General features: G+C 38.9%; 1 protein-coding gene across 1 annotated transcript in view; it reads right to left on the reverse strand.

Moving 5' to 3' along the window:
• Nucleotides 1–26604, reverse strand: part of LOC129770368 (ras association domain-containing protein 10-like) — a 94344-nt gene that overhangs the window by 15306 nt on the left and 52434 nt on the right. Inside the window, exons 3-4 of the mRNA XM_055773155.1 lie at nucleotides 2873–3499; nucleotides 2502–2812 (exon numbers count right to left, since the gene is read on the reverse strand). Of these exons, the coding sequence (XP_055629130.1) occupies nucleotides 2502–2812; nucleotides 2873–3394 (833 nt within the window). The 5' untranslated portion in view covers nucleotides 3395–3499. The remainder of the gene's footprint in view (nucleotides 1–2501; nucleotides 2813–2872; nucleotides 3500–26604) is intronic.

The raw sequence follows: 26604 nt of genomic DNA on the forward strand, positions 1-26604 counted from the left end.
ACATATCTTGCGTTGTACTTATCGCATCGGGTCATACTATACGGGTATTTAAAGACGACAATCTGTGCTACAAGTGTCGTTTTGACAGTGTTGTGATTGTCCTTTTCAGTCTCAAGTTATAGCGCGTCAAAGATGGAGTCCACCAAGTAAGAAATTCGCCATATTTTACGTTTTTACTACCTGCGAGGTAAAACTGCGTAGTTTATGGACCCGATACTGTAAAGATTCGCACAGCACAGCGTTGGTTTGATCGATTTCGTTCTGGTGTAGTGGCTGTCAAAGTTACACCCTGTACTGGTAGGCCAATCGTCGTGGAAACCGATAAAATCATTGAAATTATCCAAGTAGACCGGTATGTGAGCACTCATTCGATTGGCCGGGAACTGGGTATAGACCATAAAACCGTTTGAAACCATTTGCAGAAGATTGGATTCCAAAAAAAATTAGATTGGGTGCCACATGAGTTGATGCAAAAAATAGTTTAGACCGAATCAACGCCTGCGATGCACTGCTGAAACGGAACGAACTCGACCCATTTTTGAAGAAGATGGTGACTGTTGATGAGAAGTGGATCACGTACGACAACCTAAAGCGAAAAAAGTCGTAGTCGAAGCGCGGTGAGCCGACATCGCCAAGCCCGGGTTGACGGCCAGGAAGGTTTTGCTGTGTGTTTGGTGGGATTGGAAGGGAATCATCCACTATGAGCTGCTCAACTATGGCCTAACCCTCAACTCGGTTCTCTACTGTGAGCAGCTTGACCGTTTGAAGCAGGCGATTGTCCAGAAGCGGCCAGAAATGATCAATAGGAATGGTGTTGTTTTCCACCAGGGTAACGCTCGGGAGCTACGGGAGCTCGGATGGGATGTCCTATTGCACCCACCGTATAGTAGTGCCGTACAAATGAAACACAAATTTCTGCATTACTCGAGAATTAATTAAGTGAACGAAACCAAATTAGGTATATGGAGGTTTTAGGGCGCAATAAATGTTTTCACGATGATTAGACACTCTACCCCCTCTCCAAGGGGGAGCTGCCATACAAATGAAACACAAATGTCTGCATGATTCGAAAAATAATGCAAAGGTTTTAGGGGACACAAAACGTGTCTATGGCGAATGGACGCTCCTCCCGTCTCTTAGGGGGCAAACTTATCAAGCAAACGAAACTGAATTTGGCATGTGGAAGTTTTATGAGGAAGAAACATATCTAAGATGGTTCGACACTCCTCCCCCTCTCTAAGGGGGTCTCCCATACAATGGGAACACAAATTTCTGCATAACTCGAAAATTCGAATTGTGTCTGAAAATAATCTGATATTCTAATGATGAGTTTTGGTAGAAGTACTAGGCATTTCTTAATAAAAGGTAAATTCAACGGGGTCGATTAGAAGATCAATCAATGAACAGTTCTGACAGTTGGACTCATGAACTTGCGCTTAGTAAGAAAACGTGAATGTTACAAGGTATTGAAAACAAAAAACAAATTTTGGGCGGGACGAAGTTTGCCGGGTCTGCTAGTAATCAAATAAAAATCTTTCAGGCCTTCATGTAGCATCGTGAACTCAGGTTTTTCAGCCTGGAACAAACGATCCAATCTGTTGATCTGGGGTAAAACATACGTCACACCGTCCGACGCGAATCCTTTCAGACGATCCTTGACAGAAATTTCGTCCTTATGAAACTGAATAATCATTGCATTTTAAATGCACCAAGCGATAGTACAGAATCAATCATATCGATCAGATTGAGTAAAATGCAGTGAATTGAATATAAACCCGAATATAAAACCCACAGTAGAAAAAACACTAACCAGACAGCATAAAAAATAGCGATAGTAAAAACCCAAAACAGATACATGTCCGAATGCTGCATTTCTCTTTGCCATAAATTTTATTAACACTGACTGGTTCTAAATAGGTAACTTTGATATATGTGCTTTTTGACGGTTCCCTGTTTCAACGCAGCAAAATCAGTCCGAAGCAACAATGGTTCACCAGTTTTATTACCACACAGATCGTTTTGTTTTACGCCAAACTATCAACAGCGACAACAAAACATCGCCGTTAATTTAAATATCTGCATTCCAATTTGGTTCGTTCATTTTGATGAATCCTTACACACACACAGGAAATGAATTGAGCGAAAGTCAATAACTGACCCTCGAGCCTAAGCCATGCCATTTCCTATTATCTCGTTTCCGTGATCTTTCTAGGTTCCAATTATCAATAAAACCAAAATGAATTGATACATAATCGAGCAATGAAAATTTCCCCCGGAGTTAAATGGCCGTCTGGGATGAGTCCCTTCGCAGTAAGTTCGTTTATTGGAATCGACCACAATTTGAAGGTTCACGTTTTATTATGATTACTTTACAGCATCGAAAATGGAGCGGAAAGCTATCAGTTTGGAGCATACGCAAATCGAACAGCGCAGTACAAACGATCATTTTTATGTTCTCCTATTTATGTTTCAGCGTTTCATTCCGTTCAATCTTCGCTCACCTAAGTTTCGACAGCTGCTGCTGAATAATATCCCCCTGCTCGAGAATCAGCTTCATGAGACGCTCGATCGAGTTTTTCGACGATTTCGGATGAATCGTCGTCCCGTGGGTCATCCACGCGAAGGATGATTTGTGCGCCCGGTGCCGCTTCCGTCGCACTATTGCACTATTGATGCTCCCCGTGGGACTCCCACGTCCACTATCCTTGTCCCGTTCGGTCGACAAACCGATAGTGCCTGCGGAGATCCCACCAGAAGCTGATGTCTCCGTTAATTCGTGAGGGCTATCCATTCGACGGAGAATGAATTTGACCTAAAACAAATCGAGAAAAGATAATTATCCAACACTTAGTGAACTCGGTTTCACACTCACCTCGGGCTGCGCTTTTCCCCAGGCGGACCAAATTTGCCATATCTTGGTCTTGCTGTCCAAAATTTGCTCCACTTGTCGCCATCGCTCGGTGATGCAGTAGTCCTTCGTTTCTACCGCTCCGCTGCCGGCGGCTAAGTTCTCCTGCTGCAGCAACGCTTGAATCAGATCCCCACAGGTTGTATCATCCGTTACGCCAGAGATGAACCGTTGTTCCCCCCGGATCCACACCGGGATTTCTTCCGTCGAAAAATCGCTGACCGTTCCGCAGGACTCATTATCATCATCATCCTCATCATCGCTCCGGGACGCTCGATCTTCGTCATCTTCGTCGCTGATGATTTCGCTGGTCAGCCGCGGGACCATCAGTTCTTTGGAATTCTGGAAAACCGTGCCAGCAGCCATCTCCGAAGGGCTCAAGGTAGCTGCCGCCGTTGCGGATGTCGACGATATTTTTGCAGCCGATGGTCCTTGACCAGCGATGGCGCTGGTAAACCGTGCGACGGCGGCCACGGTTTTGTTCATCGTAATTGCTTTTCCTCGTCAGCAGTAGCAGTGGTCCAGCTCGCCGCCAGGATGGACATGATAGCCAGGTTCGGTTCGGAATCAGAAGCGCACCGAACGGTTAGGCTGAAAGCGAAATTGCGAAACAAAAGAGAGGTAAAGAAAAAGTTAATTTGAGTGTCGGTTTAAGATTTCGAGCAGATTAAACACAACGGTGGTATCGATTCTAGATGGGAGGGGGAATGAGAGGTGGCTGGAGAAGAACGAAACTAAACGCATAACGATAATTGCAGCCGACTGGCGACCGATTATACCAACAGGTGCGGCCATTGCTATCCGAGCGGTGTTCTCTTTTCCTAAGGTAAACTGGATATTGGCCGGATTGTTCCCATTGAGAACGCAAATCGATTGAGTGTGATGGAAACGTTTAACTGTAACAATTGTTTGCAGGGGGTCTTCGTAGCCACATTGGTTGCGCGTTTTCTTAGTAAGCAATCGATCGTGAGTTCAAAACTCAGGGCTCTCAATTGACCATCTTTGTGTTGTTACAGTATAACTACGTCCACACAACAATCATCAGCGATGGAGATCGGAATAAGATCGATTGATCCATACAACTGCTCTGCTCTGCCAGCAACATCGGGCTGTTGATCTATCAATAACACACAACAGCGATCATATCAACTGTCTCCGCTGTGCGGTGGTCTAACTGAACAATGGATGAACAGAAGGAATACGTAAGAGTATCGCTATCTATCTATTGTTTTATCTATAACACAGTAGCCGTTTAGGCGTAAGAGAATTCCTATTCTATCGATGCACAACACATGTCGCCTTTTTTTCGTCTTAAGAATATTGCTATTGTTCGAATGTTCACAGTTGGGCTGTTTACAGTGGGACTGTTGATATGAGGCTTCCTTTGTGAGCGGCAAGGGACTGGGATTACCGACACATGATGATTGTTGTAGCTAGAATAACACACAAAGGTGGTCAGTTGAGGGGCCCTGAGTTATGAGCTCATGATCGTTCGCTTAATAGCGGACACGCAACCAATTAGGCTACAAGGACCCTGAAATACGGCTCCGTTACAGCGTAAATGCTAATGAGCCTAAATAAATAAACAAATTGAATGAAAAAATTGTTTGCCAGTTATCAAATTATTTCGCTTCTAACCTTTCAATATAGGGGCCAATTTCAATATTTCGATGTGAAAAAGTGTTCAGTTTTTGAACGTTAATACCTCTTCAATTAATTGATGGATTTTAATTCCTAATACACGAATTAATAGGAATTATTTATATGCTCTACATTACGATTTTTCAGTTCATGTAAATCTCAAATTGATGAAAATTGGAAGAAAGAAATCCCTACTTTCCCATGCATTTTGTCTGGGCTACCGCAGCAAACAGCTATTCATCACCAGCAACCACAGGAACGGGTGAAACGTAGGGACAAGGCAAAGACGAGTGGAGAAAGTAAAAAAGAGTATGTATATAGGCGGTCGTTACAACTTAGCCTACCGTTCTGAATCATATTTCGGACGTTTAAGGCATACGAATCAGAAAACAGATCTAAACTTGGTAAATATTTTTAATAAATTAGTTCAATATGCTTTTAAGCTTTCTACTTTGGTACCTATTTGATTGAAAACATAAAAAAATCATCGATGCTTTTAAAATGAAGCGAATAAAAATCAAACTTCGGACACTAAATCAAATTTCGGACAGATTGAATTCAAATATTTCGGACACTTTATTTTGTAATTTTTTGGACGAAAATTACATTACACTTGTTTATATTTTATAGTCAACTGCGAAACACTTACCAACCAATCACAGTAAACTGTTAACAATGGTGAGAACTGATGATACACGGAAGAAATTTAAATATTTATGAACGGGTAAATTCAAAGTGCTCACGCTAAGGGAACGTCGAACACAAACGAGTAGTGTTGTAAGATTTCTGCCGATTATGTTATATTTTCAATATAGTTTTTATGTGAAATGATAGTGAAACCAAGGGATTACTATAAAGAAGCAATTGTAATACTAATTTGATAGTTACAGCGCATTAAGCATATCAAGATACAGCTCGGACTCGATTATACAGGGTTTTCCAACTTTAAATTCCGAAAGTAAATTGAAATAAAACACACTTAGAATTCGAATTTCGATTAAAATTTTATTTCAAATTAAAGTTTGGTTTATGCCATTATGTGTGAAATACAACATCATTCAAATGTCCACCTAGGGCTTCCTCGCACACCTTGATCCGGAACAGGTAATTTTCGATGACTTTTCGGCACATATGGGGCGGTATCTCGGTCTTCACGAATGTTGTCTTTCAAATGTTCAAGAGTTTGCGGAGAGTTGGCATAGACACGGTCTTTCGCATAATCCCACAAAAAAAATATAGGAGGTTGTGTCCAAGATACGACCGCATTGTTGATGTAGAACTACGCTGTTATTTTATATAAGTCGCTTGTTTATACCTTCGGATATTATTCTATAATGCTGTGAAATTTTAGAAACAACTGCTTAGTAGAATAATCTCTGAAATGAGTTTTTCATTGTAGAATCAGTTGACGATAATTGATTGATGATTCATTCTTGCCCTCGCAAAACAATACACTAGCTGATCGTATGTCGCAATTTATTTCATGTCAATGCAATGAAAATTTACCTCGAAGGCTATTCCGGTGGCCTTTTTCAAAATTGACATAGACTCGGCTACAGTCGATTATATACATGTTGCACCAGCACCATTATTCCATATCTCATAACTACATCAATATATCTTTGGCACCGCATGTAAACAACAACAATGACAACACTTGCAAGTATCAAATATCATGCTACATGTTATTTAGTATTGCCTCAAAGGAATTGCACCTCTAGATATCGTTCGTACAAACTAAGCGTAAACCAAGCACCAAACAAGCGTTCACCATAGCATGCATACAGAGCCATACATTGGTGGCTTGAAACTACTAGCAATATAAACATTTCTCATCATTTTGCGCTATTCTCAAAAGAAACGCTTCTGTTAATATTACTGGCATCGAAAAGAGTTGCATTACTTTCTTATGCTCGAGATAAGCGCAGCTGTCTCCCTTAGTGGAGGAAGTTTTGCTACTGGCAAGCAAAACCTAATCACATACAAAATTCCAGAACATTTACTTTTCTTGATGGTTGTTATTAAATCTTCTTGTTAATAACAACCTCGAAAACAGTAGCAATGCTTCATTATGATCAATATTAGCGCAAATGCAATCCTAGTTGAAGGAAGTTTTGCGACTGGCACGCGAACCCAAATAACTTATAACATTCCAGTAAGATATTCAAGATGCTTAGTATTCTCAAATAATTTTTTGGTGCACAACATTAACGTCTGCTTCGCCATAACGTCAGTTTAATGCATTGATGTATTCTCAAAGGCTCAAACGATGTCCTTATGAAGACGAAAAATAAACAATGTTAACTGCTTGGAATAAGACCGAATTATGTCACACAGCTTGTACTCTGCTGTAACACCCATCGATGCGAATTCGCTGATGAGATTGTCAAGAGCGACCGCCTTCACCACCAGCGGGGGGAGCTTGATTTTGGTTGCTGCCTGGGCGTTTACATTTTCGACCGACGCGCCGAAATCGCCTACTTCGCTGTTGTTCGGTGCGGTGTCACATTCGCGAAGGCTCGGTTCAGTGCGAGCGCTTTTCACTGCACCAACACCGCGTGCATCATTAGATGACGCTTACCTCGAAATTTTATTGCCCCTGGCAATGCGTTCGTTTTATGCAGGGCTCGAACCTGCCTTCCTCTTCTTCTTGCTCATCGCACACTACGCGAAGCGTCCAATTTATGACGCGGAAAGAAGAACACACGATACGAATAACGCGAAAAACGAACAGAAAAATCAAACGACGATTTCCAAGTTGGATTACCACTGGTGGGGTCCAATCTTAGATCGAAGCGCAGCGAAAGCAAAGTGAACTGGACTGCTCAACAGTACGATGCCGAATGAAAGTTTTCCTCAGCGAGATCCACTGTTTATACTCTAGGCAAGTATTCCCCTTCATTCTTCTACTTTTCCTTTGTTCACGGAGACTTTAAATCCTACGATTTCCCCTCCGTTGGTCGTCGATAAGTTGCTAGTTATTGATAGCTCTGTTCGGGAAAGCACTCAAGTGGACAGAACAAATGTATGGGAAAATAGAAACACTTGAAGTTTTCATGAATTTTAACCATTTACTAACAAGGGGATTCTAATGTATGGCATATTAAACAAATCTTAAGGAATTTCCGATTCGTTTAGTATGTAAATCGCCAAAATCCGTTCGCGGCAAAAATAGTTATTAACGTTAACTTTATTTCATAAAAACGTGACCTGTTTTCTGATTTGACACCCTTAATGAAAGACGTAGTTCTACGTCAAAAAGTCTAGCGGGTTCAAATCGCATGATCTGGACGGCCAATTGACATCACCAAAACACGAAATTATGCGTCCCTCAAATTTCGTTCGCAATATGATCATGTTCGGTCGTGTTGTGTGGCACGTGGCGCCGTCCTGCTGAAACCACATGTCATCCGTATCCATATCTTCAATTTGTGGCAAAAAAAATCGGTTAACATGCGGCCATAGCGCTCACCATTCACAGTTACCGTCTCGCCGTCATCATTTTCAAAGAAATACGGCCCGATGACTCCACCAGACCATAATGCGCACCAAACAGTGACTTTTGGCGGATGCAATGGCCTCTCAGCAATCACATGTGGATTTTCTGAGCCCCACATACGGAAATTTTGGGTGTTCACATAGCCACCGAGCTCGAAATAGGCCTCATCGCTGAAGAAAATTTGATGCGAAAATTCAGCATTTTACTGCTGTTGTTCGTTCACCCAATCGACGTATCCCCGACGCATTCCATGGTCACCACGCTCTAATTTTTGTACCAGTTGGACTTTAGATGGATGTAGGTGCAAGTCCAAATGCAAAATTCGCCACAATGATATGTTTGACAAGCCCAATTGCTGAGCACGCCGTGGAATCGAAACATTCGGGTCATCTTCCACACTGGCAGCAACAGCAGCAATATTTTCGGCCGAACGCACATTGATGCACAGGTTTCACAATATCCGCTACGGATCCAGTTTGTTCGAATTTACGTACTACATTAGCGATTGTGTGCTCTGTAGGCCGTCCATGACGACCAAAATCCGTCCGTAATGCTCGAAAAACATTTGCCGGTTTTTCATCATTTTTATAGTATAATTTAACAAAATTAACACGTTGTGCGATGCTAAAACGATCCATATTGTAAAATGGCAGACATTCAACTAACGATATGACGCTTTGGTGGACAGCTATGTCAAACGGTTGTCAGCGCAGGGCTGTAGACTTTCGGAAGCCCGAAATGGAAAACCCTGTAATTCTTATGTGAAATGATAGTGAAACCAAGGGATTACTCTATAGAAGCAATTGTAATACTAATCTGATAGTTATATCATCAGCGCATTAAGCATATCAAGATACAGCTCGGACTCGATTATATATAATCGCAATTTCACTTTCAACGTTAATTTTCGAATCCAATACAAAATCGAATCACAAAAAAGCTATTTTTCTATTAATGTTTGACATTCATACATTAATGAAAAAATTGTTTTCTTGAGATTCGATTATGTATAGGATTTGAAAATAATTGTTGAAAAAAAATGGTCGACTATATATAATCGAGTCCGACCTGTATTAGTGTCTGAAATATGATGTTGTCCGAAATATGATTCAGAACGGTATATGAGTATATAAAGAAAGCGATGGTGGTGCTTGTTCTCATTCTATTGCTGCACGCCAAGTGGGGAAGACGCAGATTGAGCACACGATGTCGAAGCATTTGCAAATTGTTTATGCAATGCGATACAGCAAAAGGAAGAGGGAGGAATCTCTGATGAAATGAAAGGTGAGCCAAATCGTCAATCGAGGTGTATTGAAATCGGTGGAAGCGTCACCGCGGATGTCGGAGCAGCTTATCGTCTTTCAAGGAGTGATGGAACTAGGATTTTGATTGCATATAATGTTGGTGGGTGTTTTCAGCACGTTTTACCATAGTTTCGTCTGGCAGGCTGAAGCATACATTACCCTCCAATAATAGTTTCATGACAGCGTCAGTGTGTCCAATCGTGTATTTCTTAGCCTTTGTTGTTAAGTATAAAGTGTGGCATGCCGTTCAATGGAGAATTTGATGTATGGGCGTTTATATCTACTGAATAAGGTGACCATAAGTGAACCACAAAAGTGCAACAGCAAAATGACTAATGAAAATCTGTAATAGTTAAAATTTGCACAATTCTGAAGTATTGGTAATATTACGATACCACGCGATAATGTGACATGCTTGCCACCAAGTGTTTTGACGTGGGACTACGTCTAACCGGAATATATGGGGGATAAAATGAAAACCAAAACACAGAACATGCAGGAAAAAATGAAAGATTCCGAATGCTTATAACTCGAACATTTCTTACTGGATCGGAAAGATGTTCGCATCCATTGATAGGGAATATTTCTACCCGTCTATTGCAATTAATAATATGTTATTTTTCATTAGATAAACAATTGAGCAACTGTAAAATGTTAAGTGTTATCTAAACGCCCTAACAGCCTCGTTTAGATTGGTCCGATTTACGGTTTCCCCAACACAGCCATCAAAACTAAGCAGCCTTGGGGAAATCGACATTGCAAATACATGAAAGTAAGGGGGTTTTCGTTCTTACCGAAAAGTGTTCCCTAACACAGACTTCAAAAACAAGCAGCGTTGGAGAACTCGGCATTGCAAACACATGAAAGTAGGAGGTATTTTTGTTCCGACTGAAATGTGTTTCCCTAACACAGACTTCAAATCCATGGAGTGTCGGTAAATTGGCATTGCAAATTCATGCAAGTTGGGGGCATTTTTGTTCCAACTGAAATGTGTTTCCTCAACACAGATTTCAGAATTAAGGTGTCTGCGAAAATCGGCATAGCAAATACATGCAAGTCGTTAGCATTTTTGTTTCGACTGAAATGTGTTTGCCTAACACAGACTTCAAATCCAAGGATTCTGGAGAAATCGGCTTTGCAAATAAATGTAAACTGCGAGCACTTTTGTACTCGCTTGCCTATTTGTTTCCCTAACACGGTCTTCTAAACTTAGGAACCTGAAAAAATCGTGCAGACACTAGAGGCGGATGAACTCTCAGGTTTCAAGCAAATTCGCGGTTCGAGAAGTACGTACACTTGAGAGATGCAAACTTCAGAGGAAAATGTAAAATAAAATAATCTTCCATTAACATATTTTGTCCTAGGTATCATACCAAACGTAAAAGAACTGTCATTTAATTTACTTGTAACGAAGAACATAATCTATCACAATGCATGAATTAACCTAACATGTTCAATCTTTTTACTCACAAAGCAAATATATTGAATTCAATTGAATTCGGAAATTGTTTCATTCAATCAAGAATTTAATCAATACAAACAAGTGATTGTTAAACTAAGATAGTTCCACGTCAACCTTGCCGTTATATCATAGATATAACCCACCCATTTTTTTCGCTGTTGGCTGAACAGAAAGCCTACGTTTTAGTGTTCAGGTAAAAATATGAAAAGTGAAAAATGGTCATAATCTCTCTCGCTCTGAATCTTCTGTGCTAGAAAGTGTTTGGAATTGAGGGGAATATACGAGCGATTACTGGCGTTTATTTTCTTTAATTGTTCAAATTTTTATTTCAATGTGAAGTTTGTTCGTTACAAAATATTTACATTATGTTTTGATTCATCTCTAAATAATATTTCGAGTTGGCGATGTATGTAATTCCGCTAGCCCTATTAATGGAATTAACATATTGGACGGAATTCTCAATAATCCATTTCATTTCGTATAATTCATATGTTGTAATAATAGTCGTGGGTTCGATCGCAGAACTCTCCATTGATTGATCTTTTAATTGGCCCGCTACAATTTATTTTTACTATAAATTCCCTATTGCTTCTACCAAAACTCGGCATTATAATATAAATTATTAGTAATAAATTTATAAGCAGCCGAGACGTAAATCGTAGTTGAATATTAGTGAAATCGGATTTCATTGCGGGAGTTATGTATCATTAGGCAAAGAGCTAAAGTAACACTATATTTCTTTTGCGCACAAGACAATGCATCATAAAAAAACGCAAAACCACAACACCAAAAGTTCATTCTAGAACCACCAACATGTTCATAAAGAGTATACAGGAAACTAATTCATTTTCCAGGTAGATAGGTAGGTATTCACGCAGGAGAACAAAATAAAACAATATATTTAAAAAAAAAATTAACAAAGGCGCTCCCCTTTGTATAGTCCTACGTCACTCCGGTTATGTCCCCGACATTACCCACCTGTCTTTTTTTTTATAACAAAGGTCTAATACAATGCACAATACAATCCATCAGATTTGATAGTTCTTTTATGTGTTTGTTAGTTCTACAAAGAACATTTTTTGTTAACGATTTTTTTTTTTCAAAAGGGTGTACCCTTTATTTTTAGAAAATATAAATCCTTCGCTTCGTTCGTATCCGAATCGCATTAATCTAATATCTTAAAATTAGTTTTCTATTTGCTATTCCTGTGATTTTTGCATAGGTTTAAGGCAATATAGTAATTTGTAGTATTGATGGTTTCTTTTAATATGCATTTGATTTTTTTTAAACGTTTGAACTGCAGAAAAAATCTAATTAGCTGAATCTTGACAACACATTGAAACGAACTGAACATTTGCATCAATAATTCTCGTACTCACTTCAAATGACTCTCTGTGATTCTTTCCTATTTCCTTGATATGGGAGAAAACCCTTTTGCATCAACTAAAGACGTTGAACTAATAACGACAGCCATCCTCATTCCACTCAACAAAAAATTGTGGATAGGTTATACCTATGATATAACCGCAAGGTCGACGTAGAACTGCCGTCGGCTATTTTTCTTCAATTAGCAATAATCCCACCTCGGATGTTCCTCATTGGGTACCATAAATTATTATTAAATTATTGATTAAACTAGTGAATAAATTAAACTATTTACGAATTCAATTGCAAACAAATCCCAATTTAAGTCAATTTATGCATTAAGGTAGTAGTTATCGCTGCAAATAGTTATCAACATTTCGCCTAATCATCAAACGGTGCATGTAAAAGTTCAGTGAGCTGGTTCCATTAAGAGATATCTTCCAATGAAGTCTTGAATAATCGAGCCAAAGCGTTGCATTCGTACCCGCTTTTGTGGACCGTGTTAGCAAAACGAATTCCGGAGTATAAAAATGAATGGGGGTATAACAGTACTGCCGACTTGCATGTATCTGCAATGCCGATTTCCCCAACTTCTTGGTTGCGGAATCTGTATTAGGAAAACACATTCCGGTTTACAAAAATACAAGCGAGTACAAGAGTATCCACAGCTCGCATATATTTTGCAATGCCGATTCCTCCAGGCTTCATGATTTTGAAGTCTGTGTTGAGGAAACATTCCAATTTGCAAAAACGCAAACGAGTATAAAAGTACCGGCTGCTTGCATCTATTTTACAATGTTGATTTTCCCAGGCTTCATGGTTTTAGGGAAACAGCCATCCATTCCAGCGATCGTACCTCAATCGTTGCGCAATCATAACTGAGTGGATTTCCGAGCGGCACTCGCTTTTATACCGATTGGTGTGATTTCAATAGTCAGTTTTGAAAGCAATTTCAGGGCTATTGTAACAAGTTTTGGATAAAAAAAAGTAACAAGCATATAACGCGTAGACATTTTATTTTTCGAATGAAGTATTTATCATACCATTTCGTTCAGTTGTTTAGGAGTTATTTACGTTCAAAATCTCGTTCTCCGGCGTGAGGCTTTCGTTTACGAAACTTTGAACTTACACCCCAGTATAGAAATGAAAGACGTAGTCCTACGTCAAAAATTGTAACGGGTTGTATCTAGGACACGACCGCATATTTTCGACGTAGAACTACGTAATTATTTTATGCAATCCACTTGTTTACCACTTCGAATATTATTTTAGAATGCATCGAAATTTTTGTAATAGATTATGTTCTTCATTACAAATAAATTTGATGAACGTCCTTTTACGTTTGATATGATGCCTAGGACTACCAAAACATGTTTACGTAGTTCTCGAACCGCGAAAGTTCATTCTCCTCTAGTATCTGAAATGACTATTTTCCCAGACATCTCAGTTTAAAAGTACGTTTAAGGGAAAAATATTCCGGTCTGCACAACGACAAGCGAGTACAAAAGTACTCAACACCAAAAGATACCCCCGACTTGCATGTATTTGCAAATTCCCCAGCATATTGATTTTGGAATAAAAAATCGGCAGAACAAATGTATGGGAAAAAGGGAATTCTTCCAGTTTTCATGAATTTAAACCGTTTAGAGATTAGCGAATTGTAATGTATAGAATATCAAACAAATCTTAGAGAATCTTCGATTCGATTGGTATGCAAATCATGAGAACTCATTCACAGTGAAAATATTTATTAACGTTAACTTTATTTCATAAAAACGTGACCTGTTTTCTGATTTAGCACCCTTCCTGAAATACGTAGTTTTCATCAAAAATAAGGCGGCTTTCACAATAAAGCGATTTTCTTTGTTATCTAACGTCACTCGAGGTACAAAACAAGGGTAAATGTCTGGAAATACTACGATTCAAAAACGATACGTATTTAACGGTTGATTATGCGAATTCACATATTTATAGTCATGCTAAAATGCATGCACCTGTTTCAAAAACTACTCTAGAATCAATACAATGTGACTTGGTATTCTCAAGGTATGCGTAATCCAACGTCAAAATATTAAACATTGCAAAAATGCGAAAATTCGTTCCTGAGTAAACGTTTCTTGAATTTTTAGCACTTTCTAAATTAAACGATAGTTGCTTCGTAGTGCTACCGATCCGCATGAGGGCAGAGGAACAAATGATGAATTTTACTAAGTAATATAATTAAGTCCTCGGTTTATCTGAAATTAAGTACTCCATTTTAAAGGCCAGAACAAATATAGAAAATGAATTGCTTGAGATTTCCGGCAATTGAAACTGTTTACGGAATGGGAAATCATAATACCAAACGAATATCAAAGATATTTCGATTCGATTTTCATTTTCAGATTTGAGAGAACTGTTTTGTCTCATATTCCGAACAGTCTCAAATCCCGATCAAATGTTATATGTATATTTACTAAAACTTTAAGTTTTTTTTATCCCATCTGTTTACTAGGCTCATTTATGAAATTTTATGTTATAAATAATTGAATAATGGAAACACAGAAACTCTTTGGGGTATAGGCTTCTTTGACATCATTTCCAGGTATCGGTACAACCCAATGTCCTGGAAAAAAGGTAATGAAGATGGTGATTTTTCGAGCGACATAGCATGCGCTGCCATAACTATTTCTCAAATAGTGACGTCAGTCGTTGTGTTTATATTTGATTGCCTACCACACCCATGTAAAAATGGTATTTTGAGGAAGTGTTTTATCAATTCAAAACCTAAATGTTATTAGAGTTTCCGCGGAATGTGTAGCTAATGTGACAGCGTACAGTGAGTATTTGTGAAATCAAGTCGAAAAAGACGGATAAAAGTGATATTTCCATGTGCCATTTTCACTCCCCCACGTTCATAGAAACAAACAAACTCTCATTATTTTAACGTTACGAAGTTGATGTTTTTTTTGGCTCTCAGTGTCGGTGTGTATGTTGTGAGAAAATAATCGCCAATAAATAAAAATTTCAAGAAAAATGTTACTGCTTTCGAGAATTAAGTATACGACTGCTCTCTGGACCTTTTTACTACATAAATAATCGAAATAAGCCACAATACAAATGTCATCTGTTAAAAAACAGACAGTTGAATGATTTCATGAGCATTTTGGCTCAAATTATCATGCAACCGTGGGTACTTTGAACATTGTTTTGTTCCTTCCATATACATTCTATATTGAATGCAAATAATTATGACACGATATTTTGTTTGCCAATACAGATATACTTCGCCTACTGCTCCACCTCAATATGTACCGCATTGGGTACAAATTATAGGAATTTATAATATGAAACAATTGTAAAAAAAGTTACAGTCAAAATCAATGATAAATTGTGCGTTAGCAAATACCGTAAAAAACAAGCATCGTTCAATTTTTCAGTTTTTTTATCTGTTTCAACTATTTTATTTGCTGTTTTCATGCTAAGTGCTAGAGAATGTAAAAACTACAATAACTGGATGAAAGAAAATATATTTCATGCAGAAATCTTCACTAAAATAAGTAAAAAATTAGTATAAATTAGTATTGAATCAAGTTTCTACGCATGATTCAAAATCCGAACACTTCATTTTCAAATGGAAAAATTACTGAATTATAAATAATTGAATAATCAAAATCCTGACATTCCTTGGGTTATAGCCATCATTTTAACATCATTCACAAATATTGATACATTTATCTATAATTTATAATACTAAGCATTTGCAAAAAATGTGACTGTCAAAACCAGTGATGAAACGTTTGCGTTAGTAAATTCCGTAAAAACAAGCATCGTGAATTTTTCAGTTTTTGTAGCTGTTTCAACTATTTTGTTTGCTATTTTCATGTTAAGTGCTAGAAAATGTAAGAATCTAGTGTATAATACATGGATGAATAAATGAGCTTTTATGCAGAATCAGATCAGAGAATCATTAAATTTGGCATTCAAGTAGTTTCGGAATTTGAATGGAGCTTCGACGCATGATTCAAATTTCGAACAGAAGATGTTTGAACACACTATTTTCAGGCAAATACAGCAATAGTTCACAAATTGGGGTATAAGTACAATCTTATTCTGGAGCAACAATATAAAAAGACCATTTGTAAAACAAATGTTTGTAAACTCTTTTCTTGCAAAACGTAGGTCGCAGACGCAAACCAACGAGACTAAAATTGATTTTCTTAGTCAGATTTTATGTGGAAGGACGTATGAAGTCGTCCGTGGTTCCCAAAGACTTCGGATCTGGACGTCTCCTTATAGAGGACGTTTGGTGTCTTAGATGTGACCAACTGTCACCTGACATATGTAGACAACCCCTTTTATGGAGCTTAACTTCCAGAGATACGAGGTTGAATTTGCATTTTTGCTTTTCGGAATTTGAAACAGTAAAATATTATTAGTTTTTCACCATGAATATTTATTTAAAAATCAATTTTATTGCAATCAGATGAAAAAAAAGCCTCTATTGTATCCAAAGATCTAACTAATTTCACGTAGCATACCATTTTGAGAAACGAGACACTGTTTAATGGCCAACAAAGCTTAAGTGTAGTTTTTTTTCCAAAAATTAACTTTTGAACTACTGAACTGATTCAGATGAACGACATATTAAATTAAAGTCAATTACCCGGTTCTTATTTTGAAAAAAAATAGACTTGCAGAAAAACTGGATTTCCCATGTTCCTATCTTCTGTCCAATAAGCTACCCCAACCCAAACAACTCAACTTTGGAAAATCATAACTCAAACACGAAAAGAAATCACATCTCAGATTTTTGGATATATTATGTAAAAAAAACTCAGCTCTCAAAAGACACATAAAAAATATCGCGCCCTTGGCCCAGAAATCATATAAAGTATATAAAAAAGCAAATAGAATCAATAATTACAAAAACAATATACATTTATTTGTGAGTATAGCATTTGTCCAAAAAAAGACAACTTTAATATATAGATTTTTAATTGCAAAAAATAAATTCATAATAAAAATTCCACTACGGTGGCGTTAATAGGGTCATACTGCCATACTTGTTACATTCGAGTAAATTTGCTTCGTTTAAACGAGTTTCGGGTGAATAATATTCGGGTTAATGTTAAACAACCTCTTTTTTCTGACCCTGAAATCTATCAACAACTGTCCTCCACAACGTTCTCCATAGATCCATAGACTATTTTCAAATGTTTGGCTAGCTCTCAGGTGATTAACAATATTTCTTCCCCTCTACTCACTACTCGGCTTACTATTCTCGCATGGCTCCCGACTTCTTCTGGTTATTTTATATGATGAAGAAATCATGCCGGAATCACTGTAACTAAAACATCCAGATTGAGGGGAGCAGTAATAATATCCAACAAGATTAGATAGATTTGCAAATGTTGAAAAATATTGAACAGTCTACTTCATTTCGAAAAATTTTCCAAGTCGTTCTAACGTAAATCGTTCCATTCCATACCGACAATTGATCATACTCATAGAGGACTCATTCTATTTCCGGATAATTATACTGTTGCTTCCGAAACAAAACTGAAATCACCACCGGAATCAAGAACCACAAACCCTATTCAGCCGATCTAATTCAAATTTATCCAACAGAGCAGAGATAGTACAGTCGAGTATCTGCCAGTGCGCTTCCCAATGGCCTTCGCTATTCGGCTTCGAAAATGCCAATTAGACAATCTCGCATTTGTTAACCATACACCGATTGGCTTTGTGAGACTGTCTTACGTTCATTTCTTGTTCGATTCATTGGAACCCACACTGTGCAAATCACGCTAACCTTCTTTTCCGCTCGTTCATACCAATCACTATTTCTGGGGATCTAAACTATCGGCGCACTTAACATAATTCGGTCCACACTAACGGCTACGAGTTTCTAGAAGTTCAAGTACTTCTTTAAGATCAACAGATTCCCATTACGACGTGAATGTATTTCAACAGCGCATTAAACAATAAAATTAGTAGTGGTTATCTGTTTAGCCGTTTGCGTCAAACTTTTGCTTTCATCGCTAAAACGTTTACGCGATCACGATCGATTCGGTGTTCATCGAATCGGCGGTTGCATCTGCGTCAAACCGCGATGAGCCGCTAAAAAGGCCAATTAAGTTTTCAGCATCAAAAAAGTCAACAAGTACAAGTCATTTATCCGAACGGCCTAAATTTCCTCTCTAAACAATAATTCGGTTTCCTCCTGCCTTTGTTGTTTATTTCGTATCGGTCGTAATAGCGGCGGACGTGGCGTTTGCGGGGATACACTTTTCTTGGGTTTGCGCTGTTTTGTTGCACTTGTATTTCTTGCGTTGCGGTGTTTAAGCCGGAAAGGTCAAATGTGTAAAACAAGCGTTCAAATTTTGGTCAGTTAACCTGTGTCTTTTAATTGGCTCTCGTAATAAAACACGCTTTCGGTAAAATTTGTGTTTTCCTCTGAGCGCTATTTCATTTAAATACGCTAACATGATTATTAATAATAATTATAAGGTATCAAAACATATTGAAATATGAAAGGTTCTAAAATACGATTAACTCGATGTGCGAAGTCACATCGAGGGCTCGGCACATAGCACATATTAATAGAGTTAATGATCTGTACGCTCGGCAGAAACGAAAAAGTTGCGCCAGATCTGATCGCACCTCATTCTAGACCAGGCATCAGCAACCAATGCCCAACACCATCAGCATCGCACAGTTCCCCACGAAGGTACAAATTACACCCAGTAATTTACCACTGCAAGAAATTGATATATCATCGATCTGCGTGGCCCATTCAGTGGATTTATATCGCACTGTTTGGCTAGCAATAATGGGCTGAAATGATCGCCGCCTCAGAAGCTGCCCATCGCGACCCAAGCTAAGCGCGACTGAAGTAGATATTCACCCGATTAACGCCGTCACTTGATTCGCTTGGTTCCCATGCAGCTGCTGCTGGACCATTTCTGACACTTTTGACTCCGCCGTCGTCATCGCAATCCGCCTCGCGAGATCTCCAACAGAAGAAGCGGGCTTTGCTTTCGCTTTCGTTCCACTCGCTGCGTTTGCCGCTTCTATTGCGACGATGGCAGCCATTGCGTGTATACGAGATTATAATGCCTCCATCGGATCGGTGCCCTGAATCCAAACCATCGTCAACTGCAAGCTTAAAGTCCGCAAATATATGTACCCTCACAGCCGCCGTCGCCACCGCCGCCATGGAAGAGATTCAAATAGACGCTTTAATTATGCCATGGACAGATGTTCACAGTCGCGGCGTTTGCAGCTGCGGTATGCGATTTAAATTTATGAATAATAATTATGGATTAATGCCTTCGATAACAGCATTCTTTGACAGATCGATAGGCTGATATTTGCGCTTTTTGCGAGTTTGCCTTTGGTGTTTGTTTTATAAATTTTATTTGTCAATCTGTTATGCAATTTTATATGCGAAATATGCGGGGGATGAGCCTAGGAGCCACTTTGACGTCGCAGTTGCAATCAGCGATGTCGCAGTAAATGAAAACAATTTGGCAACTTAGAGCAGCTATATATTAGTTGGTTCGAAAAAATGTGATGGACGGTATTCGGAATTGTTTCCGACAATTCACAAAAACACAATTTTACAAAGGAAAACTTGATTTAAACGGATATACATTTATTGAGGACAACTATTTTACGACTAACTAACTTTCAATCTACGGGGACGAACGCTGTGTGATTCTGTTGTATTGGTGATGTACTTTTCGAACTAAACATGCGACATGGACGTAGGGAAAGGGAGGGTAAGCCCGCCACTGAGGATAAGACCGGCACCCCCTGAGTTTTACTAGAAAACTCTGATTAACTACGTTTTTGAATACTCTACATGTTAGTATTTATTATTTTAGACGTTTTCAATCACATCGAACCCACCGTGATCCGTCAATTGTCAAAATATAAATCAAAACAAACGCGAGTGCCGATGATATGTAGCCGGATGTAATTTTCCGTCAGTAAAGTTTAAGCTTTTATTGTTGAACGCGGTTCCATATTCTTTTCCGTTGCTCTACAGTTTGTCCCCTGGATTGTTAGCAATCACTGGGATTCGAGTTGAGGTAAGTTAAAGCAATAAGTTAATAGAAATAGTCTTCTTGAAAAATGTGTGCTGTCGGGGTAAGTCCGTCACCCTTTCAGTGGGGGATCCCGGCATGGTTTGCGTTTAGTTGAAGGTTTCTAAGACATATTTTCCATCAATTTCAGATGCCTCGCAGCTACCAAAGGAAAACGAATCGAGGGAGTTGGTCCCAGGAGAACCTCACCCTTGCAAAAGAGGCTATTGTTAGTGGAGTTTCTATCAAACGTGCTTCCACGATTTTGAACTACTGATGAAAATTTAATGTTGGATTTAAGCTGTTCGATAAAATTAAATGAACTTGATCATTGAACGACACGAACACGAACTGATGATTGCGCCGGCTAGTGACCATTCTATTCTGAATTCCTCGAGTCGAGAAAGACGCACCACGCTAGATATGAGGGGTGCCGGTTTCACCCGCACTGGTTGATGAGCTTCATTTTTATGGCAGTTTTTTAAATTGACTATTACTTACACAATCGCAGAGTTGGACTACAATTGATTTCGGGCGAAATTCAATCGTCACTCACCCGTTGCATATTAATTAAACTTAATACTAACTCAAATCAACAAATACAAATTCCTTTCTAGAACTAGCACAGTGTGGACTCAATTATATACAATCTCCGAGTTCTTTTCACTGTATATTATCAAATACTGTATAAGGTGAATGATTTTGGTTTGTCCAGTCGAAAATATTATCATGGTCTGTCCACTTTTGACGTAGGACTACGTCTTACATTAAGGGTGCCAAATCAGAAAACAGGTCGCGTTTTTATGAAATAAAGTTAATGTTAAAAATTATTTTTGCTGCGAACGGATTTTAATGATTTGCATACCAATTGAATCGTAAATTTTCTAAGATTTGTTTGATATGCTATACATTACAATCCCATAGTCTGTATATGGTATAAATTGATGAAAATTGGAAGCATTCCCTATCCCCATACATTTATTCTGTCCATTTGTACGCTTTCCCGAACAGAGCTGTCAATAACGAGCAGCTTAGGCATCCGGCTAGAATAGAAACAGTCGGAGACGAATGAATCGTTGGATTTAAAGTCTCCGTAAACAAAGAAAAAGAAGAGGAAGAAGAATAGAAACAACGAAGGGGGATTGCGTAAAGAGAATATTTGCGAAGTAAGTATGCTGTCGCTAGCGTAGAAGTATTCGCGACTACGAAGCTGAATTTGACAGCTTGTGTGCGTGAAGCGAATGTCAACAAAGAATTGCAAAAAGAATGTGATTTTTAAACGCACCGTTCTTAACGTTTTTTGCAGAAATTTTCGTAATGGTGAGTATGTATCGAAAGAACTATCCTCTAGGATGCTAATTTAGTTAAATCACATAAATTTACTGCAGGGGAAAACGTTTTCTTACCGCATCCAAAGGACACTGTCTTTACTTGTGAAAAAGTAAACAAACTTTCAGGATACTAAATTTTAATAAAAATTAATAATTGTGTGCAAAATTTATCTTCCAAACGATTGGAAAATGAGTTTTCCTTATGCAGTGAAAAAAACTTTGCCGTAGCTTAAGCTGAATTTAACTTATAAGTGTTTTTCTTGTTTCATGTATTATCAGGAGCCATCAGTCGGAGAAAATGAAACCTGCTACGTGGCTGTGGAGTTTGCGGATGTGTTCGATTACGCTGCGGGTGGAAGCCGTTTAGTCGTCGAAGGCGAAAGAGTATTCAAAGCTGGACATCTTTTAATAGTTGGTGTTGAAGAAGTGCACGATGAAGGCTTCAGTATTTTCTCGTCCTGCCTCCAGTCATCATCTCCAAGCTCGGAACCCCATACAATAAAAATTACGAAAATCTCCTTCTCCAAATGGTTGTTTTCGTGTTCCTGAAAAGCTGGCAAAGGGAAGTGCAAACACGTCATGGCTGTTTTGTATCATTTGCTTAAGTATGTTTTATTTTATTTCTTTATTATTGCACATTTTGCACCAAGTTGGACTGTTTCACACTTTTTCAAAAGTACGAAAATGTGAATGTGAATACTTGGAGAGTAGAAGTTCGACACGGTGAAATGGAGGCTACAAATACGGGAGGTTTTTGTAGGTTCTATCTTTAGCCGTAGTCGTTGGATCCAGTCTAGATACCGCGATTTGTCCGTTTTCGGAGGGAAGGCATGAAAAGAAATTCCGGGGTGATATCTCTGCTTACATCCGTTGACGACACAAACATTACGGCTTTTGAATTTTGCAGATTGTTCGGAGTCAGCTTTAAGCAAATTTCGTCCGACTTGCATGTTCTCCGGGCAATTTGCGCAGCTTTTGACGTCCATATTTCACACGTTCTAAGGAAAATATATTGAAAAATATTAGAGCACTGTTTGAATAGAAGCCAGATCTTTGTATTTTAGGTATTTTATGAACACTAAGCGGATATTTTTATATCAAATTTCATTAATTCGGTTTACCTCTCTCGCAGGTAGATTGACAGAGGGTGTACTTCAACGGCTTTTTTTTCACTACTAAATGACAATAAATTTTGGTTCGGAGCATCGAAACAGCTAATAAAAACTATTTTTCAAAAATTTCCACTAATTGTAAGATAAACACGGTACAAATTTTCGAGAAATCAGTGTATTAATTACAGAGAAAATATGCAACGGTTTGTTTACATATTTTTCACTCACACGCGAAACTTTCATAGGTGGCGACACCGTACCTTCGATGACGCGAATTGCGTCTCCTCTGAGGAAAATTCTCAGAATCTCTCTGCTCGTTTTGTGTTTTATGTTTCCCCTCGAGCTGTGAACGCTAGCGAATATTTCACTTGAAGTTTATCGCTGCAACTATGTGCATCTGTTAGACGCGTGTTTGATGCTCGTTGCACGGAAGATGTCTCTCGTTAAATACTCAATGCAATGCGTGCATTGATATAAAGAAACAAATTGCGACACATGACCAATTAGTAAATTGTTCTGGCAAAGGCAAGAAAAAATCGTTGCTTCTCGAAATGACCACGCAAGCCATTAAACCTTTTCAGGGTTCCCGGAACTTTTTACTAAAGAGTTATTTATAAACTTTCAACATATTCGCAAATGATATCCGAAATGATGAATCAACAGATTAAAAAAAAGGATTGCGTAGTTCTACGTGCTAAGCGGTCGTGTCCCGGATACAACCCCTCGATTTTTTTGAATGCTCTAATTCAGCACACCTGTATCAGATCAGGTATTCGAATGTTTCAAAACATATAAATAAAATTGTCTTTTTCATGAATTACAGTAGTTTTGAAGTATATTTTACGGATTTGTTTATGTTTTAAAGGACTATAAAGTCCACTTTCTATTGGTGTCAATGCACCCCTCATTGAGCTAACTTTCAATCAATCAGCAGATGATTATTTGGCACGTAATCAGACCTTTTCTGGATAATAACACTTACAAATGTTGTAAACATCATGCTTGCAGACCATTTGAATCAGATTTACATAGCTAAACCATGTAATTGACACATTTAGATGAACTCAATTCTGATCATGAGTTGTCCGATTCATCAATGTTGTTTTGTCCACATTATTTCTATGGCAACCGCTTGGCGCACTGCAGTTTGTTTATTGTATCCTTCGCGCATAGCAGTAATAAAGTTTCTCTGTGTTGAATGTGTTGAGGTGAACACTTTTAAAATGCCCAAGAAAAGGCAGTATTCTGAAGAAAGCTTAAATTATGAATGGATCTATATGATGACAGTGAACTCAAACAATGATAAATGCAACATCTACTAGAAAATTCGAATTTTTTCATTAAAAAATGATGATTTCTAAAACCGGACCATGATGATAATTTCTCTTTGAGGAAAATCGTTAAAAACATAAAAAATTGTATAATTTCAACGCTTTATGGTTGTATTAGCAACTAGAGATTAGAAACCCAAACTAGTATTGATTATATGTGATTTTCAAGAAGAAAAATCGATTTGCATTTACTAAAGGGTGTGTCACATCAAATTGCATCACGGAAAAAAAGCTGTAGAAATTCGCTCAGTAGACCGATCCTTTTGAAAATTTTAGACAGTAAAATAAAAACTATTAAACAACTTTTGGCATTTTCTTTTTATTCATACTTCGAGCCCAAGCCCGTATGCTCGCACCTTCCTCTTTACTCCGTCCATAAGGTTCTGTACAACGTCAGGTTGTAGTTTTTTTTGAACAGAAATCCATTTTCTCTTGAAGTCGGCCTCCGATTTGACAACTTTTGGGTTCTTCCGGAGGGTCTTCTTCATGATCGCCCAATATTTCTCTATTGGTCGAAGCTCCGGCGCGTTGGGCGGGTTCATTTCCTTTGGCACGAAGGTGACCCCGTTGGCTTCGTACCACTCCAACACGTCCTTTGAATAGTGACACGAAGCGAGATCCGGCCAGAAGATGGTCGGGCCCTCGTGCTGCTTCAATAGTGGTAGTAAGCGCTTCTGTAGGCACTCCTTAAGGTAAACCTGCCCGTTTACCGTGCCGGTCATCACGAAGGGGGCGCTCCGCTTTCCATAAGAGCAGATCGCTTGCCACACCATGTACTTTTTGGCAAACTTGGATAGTTTCTGCTTGCGAATCTCCTCCGGAACGCTGAATTTGTCCTCTGCGGAGAAGAACAACAGGCCCGGCAGCTGACGAAAGTCCGCTTTGACGTAGGTTTCGTCGTCCATTACCAGGCAATGCGGCTTCGTCAGCATTTCGGTGTACAGCTTCCGGGCTCGCGACTTCCCCACCATGTTTTGCCTTTCGTCGCGGTTAGGAGCCTTCTGAACCTTGTATGTACGCAGGCCCTCCCGCTGCTTGGTCCGCTGGACGAATGAACTTGACAAATTCAGCTTATTGGCGACATCCTGGACCGAACTTCTCGGATCACGTCTAAACTGCTTAACTACGCGCTTGTGATCTTTTTCACTGACGGAGCATCCATTTTTGCCGTTCTTCACCTTCCGGTCGATGGTTAGGTTCTCGAAGTATCGTTTTAGTACTCTGCTGACCGTGGATTGGACGATTCCCAGCATCTTACCGATGTCCCGATGTGACAACTCCGGATTCTCGAAATGAGTGCGCAGGATTAATTCACGACGCTCTTTTTCGTTCGACGACATTTTTCCAAATTTACGAAAAATTGACAGTGAAGCATGGCCAACGTGATCTATACACTCTTATCTGATTATAAGCGAAAGCTGAAGATGTAATTCCTAAAAATTAAATTTCTACAGCGTTTTTTCCGTGATGCAATTTGATGTGACACACCCTTTATAATTACTACACACAATCACAGTCTATGTCAAGATCTCGTCCGTGCCACTAGGCTCAGAACCATCAACTTTTTTATATACACAATCCCAAATAATTGATTCGTCGTTCGATTTACAAACAGAACGAATTTATGTACGTTGTTAAATATCAGATGGCACATCGTCCCCTGCATAGAGCTTTAACCCCATACATACGCAAATAACCTAAAATCAACTAAAGCTAGGCGCATGGAAGTCTTTTTGGATGAGCACAATGAATTATTGAAATTAGTTTAACCACACACATGCTCGAAATGCAAAATACCAATAACACTATTGTCTTCAATCCTGATAAAAAAGCGGCTGGAGAGCACGTGTGTAGATCCAATGCACCCTAGTTACTTCATTCATTAAGAATATCATTAGGGGAAACCGCGGGTAAGACGGATAGTGGGGGTATAACAGACAGGTGGCTGTTTTGTATAGTTGCATTATAAATTTCAAACTTCTGTTGACGGGAACCCTGTTCTTCTTCTTTCTTCTTGAATGGCGTTAACGTTCCCTGTGGAACTTTTGCCGTCTCAACGTATGCATTAACTAGCGTCATTTATTAATACTTAGTTGAGATTTCTTAAGCCAAATAACACGCCTTGAATGTATTCCGAGGGGCAAGCTCTTGAATACGCGTGACCACAGTGCAAGTCGAAGGGAATTTCTTTGACGAAAAATCCTCCGGCCAGAACGGGAATCGAACCCGAACACCCGACGCTAACCACTCGGCCACGGGTGCACTCAACCGAACCCTGTTCTATAATATTAGAACCATCCTATGATAATGAATACTGATCAAAAGTGGAATAGGGAAATAAAAACCGATGATCAAACATGATTCCGCGTGTGGATCTAATTTTTCCGGCTTTGATATTAAGCATTTTGAGTGGTTTAATTGCAAAATTGAATTGGCTGAGTGTTATATTTCGGTTTGCGAGTTGACCCGCCGTCGGAAGCGGCGGCCTTTTGCAAATAAACCTGTGTTCCATCGATTGCCCGGTTAGTTTGAAACATAGGAGACAATCCTTTAATTAAGACGGCATACGTTTGCCCGGT

The sequence above is a fragment of the Toxorhynchites rutilus genome, chromosome 2, assembly GCF_029784135.1.
Source record: "Toxorhynchites rutilus septentrionalis strain SRP chromosome 2, ASM2978413v1, whole genome shotgun sequence".
Lineage (NCBI taxonomy): Eukaryota > Metazoa > Arthropoda > Insecta > Diptera > Culicidae > Toxorhynchites > Toxorhynchites rutilus.